At 43.3% G+C, this 6,013-nt stretch overlaps 1 protein-coding gene across 1 annotated transcript; it reads left to right on the top strand.

Annotated features, from left to right (window-relative positions):
* Positions 1-383: 383 nt before the first annotated feature.
* CFAP126 (cilia and flagella associated protein 126) lies at positions 384-3,957 on the top strand. The gene is made up of 5 exons (XM_045547183.1): positions 384-451; positions 2,192-2,254; positions 2,445-2,525; positions 2,997-3,173; positions 3,539-3,957. Exons 1-5 carry the CDS (start codon positions 425-427, stop codon positions 3,827-3,829), a joined length of 639 nt encoding a protein of 212 aa, XP_045403139.1. The 5' UTR covers positions 384-424; the 3' UTR covers positions 3,830-3,957.
* The last annotated feature ends 2,056 nt before the right edge of the window (positions 3,958-6,013 follow it).

Raw genomic sequence — 6,013 nt, 5'->3', positions numbered from 1 at the left:
GAAGCCAGTAGTTTAATGCCATTATAGCTCCTGTGTTCGTTCCCCTGTTGAATGACTCAAACCCCAGTATCTGGCTCTACAGTCTGTGGTATGCTGCACCACACTGCCCAAAGAACACAGCTCTTGAGGTTACATGGTTTGTTAAAGTGGTTAAAAACCCCAGTCAAAGACAACCTGGCAGGAATAAATTATGCTAGAAAGAAAGAGAGGCTGTTATTCAGCTGTCTCACGTTTACTCAGTCAGTCCCTCCCTCACATTTCTAAATGAAAAGGAATCTAAATTTCCTAGAGAAAGGATGAAGGCAGTATGAGCCAAGGAAGTGAATAATTATAAGGGAAAGGCAGCCCCCTGCTGATTGGGAAGTAGTCCCAGAAGGTTGGCCTTCAGCAGTTGCCAGGCAACAAGTGTACACAGCACAAGATCATGGCCACTAACTACAGTGCTAACCAGGTAAGTTCCCTTTCTCCATCTCTTCAACATTTACTTTTGTCATCCATATTCTATCTTTGGATTGACCCCTCTCACAGGATTCTGAAAAGCTGTGAGTGGGTGAGATAATATTTCACCTCCTCAGGGTAGAGAGGGCCCAGGGACATGCAAAAGGCATCTCTGGGTTAAATTTGTAGAGTGTAAACCAGAGGTCAGCAATTTTTTTCTGTAAAAGGCCAGAGTAAATGTTTTAGGATTTGCCAAGTAGCAAAGTCAAAGGTATTATGTAAGTTCTTACATAATGAGAGGAAACATTTTTCTATAAAATTTTTGACAAATTCAAAATATAATAACTGAGTACATTTTTGGTACTACTAATGAAAAGAATGGAATTATTTTGGGGTGAGAAAAACATTTCACTTAACTGAGATTCAAAGTTAATGTTCCCTTTTATCAAATCAACTGTAGGCCAGGCACGGTGGCTCACGCTGGTAATCCTAGCACTCTGGGAGGGCGAGGCGGGAGGATCACTCGAGGTCAGGAGTTCAAGACCAGTCTGAGCAACAGCAAGACCCCCGTCTCTACTAAAAATAGAAAGAAATGATTTGGACAGCTAAAAATATATATATGGAAAAAATTCGCTGGGCATGGTGGCACATGCCTGTAGTCCCAGCTACTCGGGAGGCTGAGGCAGTAGGATCGCTTGAGCCCAGGAGTTTGAGGTTGCTGTGAGCTAGGCTGACGCCATGGCACTCTAGCCCGGGCAACAGAGCATGACTGTGTCTCAAAAATAAAAAATCAACTGTGAATGTTCGTAAAAACCATTCTTAGCTCTCAGGCCATCCCAAAACAGGCAGCAATATGGATTTGGCCCATGGGCCACAGTTTACCAACTTCTGGCCTAGACCAGTGCTACCTAGTAAAGAGTGAGCCACAATGTAATTTAAAATTTTCTAGTAGTTACATGAAAAAATTAAAAAGAAATAAAATTTTAATAAATTTGAGAGGGAAGAGGGTGATGAAGCAAAAAATATATAAATGTACTTACTACCACTGAACTGTACACTTAAAACGGGTAAATATGTACATATATAACTCAATAAATAACATAAATTTAGGCTGGGTATGGTGGCTCACCGCTGCAATCCTAGCACTTTGAGAGGCCAAGTCAGGATTGCTAAAGGCCAGGATTCGAGACCAGCCTGAAAAAAAGTGAGACCCCATCTCTACAAAAAAAAAATTGAAAAATTAGCTGGGACTTGCCTGTAGTCCCAGCTACTCGGGAGGCTAAGGCGGAGGATCACTTGAGCCCAGGAGTGTGAGGTTGCAGTGAGCTATGACGATGCCACTGCACTCTAGCTCAGGAGACAGAGAGAGACTCTGTCCCCCCCTCCCCCACAAAAAATATATACAGATAGATAAATTTAACCCAATAAATCAAAAATATTATTTTAACATTTAATCAGTATGTTAAAATTATAATCAGACATCCTATTTTTGTGTAAACTCTTCAAAATCCATATACTTACAAAGCATTTCAAATTGGACTAGTCAGAATTCAAGTGCTCAACAGCTACATGTGGCTACTAGCTCCATGCTAGACAGCACACAAATTACACCCTTGTTACGGGTGTAATTGAGTTAAAGACTACATGGTTGTTCAGGCCTTTGGTCTTCAAATCTAAAGAACTGTGCGTAGTCATCATTTCCTGGACTTGGGGCCTTCAGGCCTTACAGGGATTCTTATCTTTCTCTCCACAGTATGAAAAAGCTTTCTCTCCCAAGTATCTGCAGAACTGGTCTCCTGCCAAGCCAACAAGAGAGGTATTCCATGTTCAGTGCACCTGAAAGTCTAGTTTCTGGTAGACTTGTTCTCTGTAATTCTGTAACCTAACTCCTTTTAAGCCTTCTTTAAACTCCCATATCCTCTTTTCACCACATCCTTAATTCAAGCCCCCTGGATACTTCCCTCTTTTTCATTCATAAGCACTTCTCTCCCCCACTTGTACCCCAGAGCATCTCTTCTCATGAAGGCTACACTCAGATTATCGCCAATGATCGTGGTCATCTACTGCCTTCAGTGCCCCGTTCCAAGGTGAGATACCCATCTCCATTCCTATCAAGAAAGGTAAAGAACTGAGACATAGAACTAGGAGATTTGCAATCTCCCACAGCCACTATCTGGAAAATTAAAGTTTAATCTAATTCATGTTGTAATGTGAGAGGCCCCAAACTTCCAGCCAGCTTTTCCAACAGCACGGAGTTGTGTATAGCACCCAGAAGTCCTTAAACTGATGAATGATCTGTATAAAAAATGCCTTCCAGTGATATTTGTGTAGTGGGTACTTCTTTGCCACACTTAGCCTATGGATGCAGAATTTAAGTAGGCAGAAGGAAGGGGATAAAATTTTTTAGGGTAACCTAAATGAGGGAAGGGGAAAAGGAAGAGTGGGGAGATTATGCTTTCAGTCTTGTTTCATTCCCAAAGGTAGAGTGGAAATTAGCACTCCTGCCAATAGGTTACTGGGAGCGAGAAGTCCTGTTGAAGAATCCCTTTACCTTTTAGGCAAATCCTTGGGGTTCCTTCATGGGCACCTGGCAAATGCCTCTGAAGATACCCCCTGCTCGGGTGACCCTGACATCCCGTACAACTGCTGGTGCTGCCTCCCTCACCAACTGGATACAGAAAAATCCTGATTTACTCAAGGCCTCCAATGGCCTGCGTCCTGAAATCTTAGGCAAGGTATCTATTCTTCCCATCTAACCCCAAACCCTATTCTATTTCTTTTCAACCTCAAAAAATACCTATTGTTATACCAGCCACTATCCCAGCAGGGAGAACCTCTAACCAATTCCATCTTATCCTATCCCCTCCCTAATCACCTTCTGAGGTCTGAAGGGATGAGCTAAGGACATCTTACCCACCACAGTAGAAAATGATCTAATCTCAAGGGGAGTTTAAGGGGAATCAAATTTAACTCTTCTTATTTGAAACCTGACCTGTTGCCCATGGTATGGGGAGAAAGGCAGTTAGAATTCTGAAATGCATTGGAAATGATCTGGGCCTGACCAGAAACATGATTGTCTCTTCCACTGTACCACCAACAGCCCAATGATCCAGACTGTCAGAAGAAACTCAGGAAGAAGTGTATCACAAAGACTGTACAACAAACACCAAGTCCAGCTATAATTCCATGCTCCCCAGCTGCCAAACTCAATTCCCCAGATGAACTCCAAAGCTCACACCCCTCTGCAGGTCACACTCCAGGTCCCCAAAGCCCAGCCAAAACTCCTAAGAGCCCACCTGGAAGCCCGTTAGAACAGTGGGCAGGTCCTAATCTAGCTGAGGTCCAGAAATACAAACCTGGAACTTCAGAAGGAACCAAGGGGCCATACTGAGAAAACCTGTCTAGAGATGGAGTGAATGAAGTAAACAAGACACCCTAGTCAGGACTGTGGAACAGGGAAATCATGGGGTGAGAGTAAAAGCAAATTTGGAAAATAAACATTGTTTGTTGAATCTTTTACTGATCTGGATTTTCTCTTCTTGTTATGGCTGCCTCTTGTGGCACACAATTAGGAGAAGGAAGGTGGGGGTGTGGATAGAGTAGGGAAAAGAACATGACAGTGGTTCAGGGTGGAACACACTTCTATAAGAACTGAGTCAGTTACACTCCAGAAATGCCAAAGAGAAAGTTGATCTGAGTCTCTCACCCCTACCCACTCATTTTTCATCCTAAGCATATACAACTAACAACTTCAAAATCAGAAGCAGAATTGTTTAATAGAACATGTGTATGTGTGTTTGGAGAAGGTGGAGAAGAAAAGGTAAGGAAAGCCAAAGTCGAAAAGTAGAAGATACTATCCTTGCCTAAGACTTTATATCTGAGCAAAAGTACAAATACTGTTTGAAAACTGAAGATATGGAAAGGACTGGAAGACAGAGAAAAAAAAATTAAGATGGTAAATAGAGGGCCGGGTGCAGTGGCTCACGCCTGTAATCCTAGCACCCTGGGAGGCAGAGGTGGGAGAACTGCTTGAGGTCAGGAGTTTGAGACCACCCTGAGCAAGAGTGAGACCCCATGTCTACAAAAAATAGAAAAATTAGCCGGGCATGGTGCTATATGCCTATTGTCCCAGCTACCCAGGAGGCTGAGGCAGGAGGATGGCTTGAGCCTAGGAGTTTAAGGTTGCAGTGAGCTGTGATGACACTACTGCACTTTACCCAGGACGACAGAGCAAGGCTGTCTCAAAAAAAAAAACAATGCTAAGTAGAAATGGAGGGCATTTAGGGCAGAATAACAAACATGAGGTTCTGTCACAGACCCTCCTTCAATCACCCGAATGGTAAGAAAACACCAAAAAAAAGTCCCTTATCCATTTCCTAGCCTCCAACATCTGTTTATCATTGACCCCATTTTGCATTTTTTGGCACTGGCTGTTAAATTTAATGCCCTTGCCAAACCTCTCCTGGTCCCCATGCCAAAGTGTTCTTTCATGAACACTTGTCCCTCACTCCAAGGACAAAGAAGAGGACAGCTGGTATAAACTGGTAGAAGGCTACAAAGACTTCCCAGGGCCAGTATAGCAAAAAGGGAAAAGCGATCAGTACTTAGGGCCAAAGATTATCTGGGAGCTGGGATGAAGATTGATGAGGCAGCAGGTCCCCACTGTCTTAGCTTATCCAACTGACTCCAGCTAGAGTCATTATGACTCCTCTTCAATCCATGGCTTTAACTAGTTGGCCAACAACTCAAAGTGACAGAAAAGATAGATCTCTTACCCCAGAGTTCCCAAAGACTATCTAAACAGCAAGCCCGCCAAGGGATTGAGGGACCCAAAAGCCTAGCCTAACTGGATTATAAAAGCAGCAAGTTTTCTCAGTAAATTATAATTTTTTTGCCAGGTTTTCAGTAATCCCTTCTTTTTTTTTTAATTTCAGCTCTTCATGGGGGTACAAAAGCTCAGGTTATATACATTGTCCGTGTCCCGCCCACCCCCCTCAGGCGTGTCCATTCTCCAAACAGTGTGCCTGGCATTCACCATGTAGTCATACCTCCATCCCCTCCCCCCCCACCTCCCCAAGTCAGCACCTTCAAGCATGACCATTCCCCAGACGGTGCGCAACACACTCATCATGTAGGCATGCATCCATCCCCTCCTCCGACCCCCAGTCTCAGTCTGATATCCAGTTGGTACCCTTCCCCGATGTGCATTTAGGTGATGATCAGGGAAACCAATTTTCTGGTGAGTACATGTGATGCTTGTTTTTCCATTCTTTGGATACTTCACTTAATATAATGGGTTCCAACTCTCTCCAGGAGAACCAAAGAGATGTCGTATCACCGTTATTTCTTATAGCTGAGTAATACTCCATGGTATACATATACCACAGTTTACTAATCCATTCATGGATTAATCCCTTCTTTTTTTAATCTCTACTCTCCTTTCTCCCCAAATCTATATCTTTAGGTCACCATCCCTTAGCATCTACCTCCAGTGGTCCTCTATATCCCTCACTAGGTCACAATCTGCTGAACTGTACCATGAGACTTATATAAATCATTAACAGAATTTTGGAGC

The sequence above is a fragment of the Lemur catta genome, chromosome 3 (genome assembly GCF_020740605.2).
Source record: "Lemur catta isolate mLemCat1 chromosome 3, mLemCat1.pri, whole genome shotgun sequence".
In the NCBI taxonomy this organism is placed as follows: Eukaryota; Metazoa; Chordata; class Mammalia; order Primates; family Lemuridae; genus Lemur; species Lemur catta.
The sequence above is the reverse complement of the archived record's forward strand: the minus strand, read 5'-3'. Positions and strand labels throughout refer to the sequence as shown.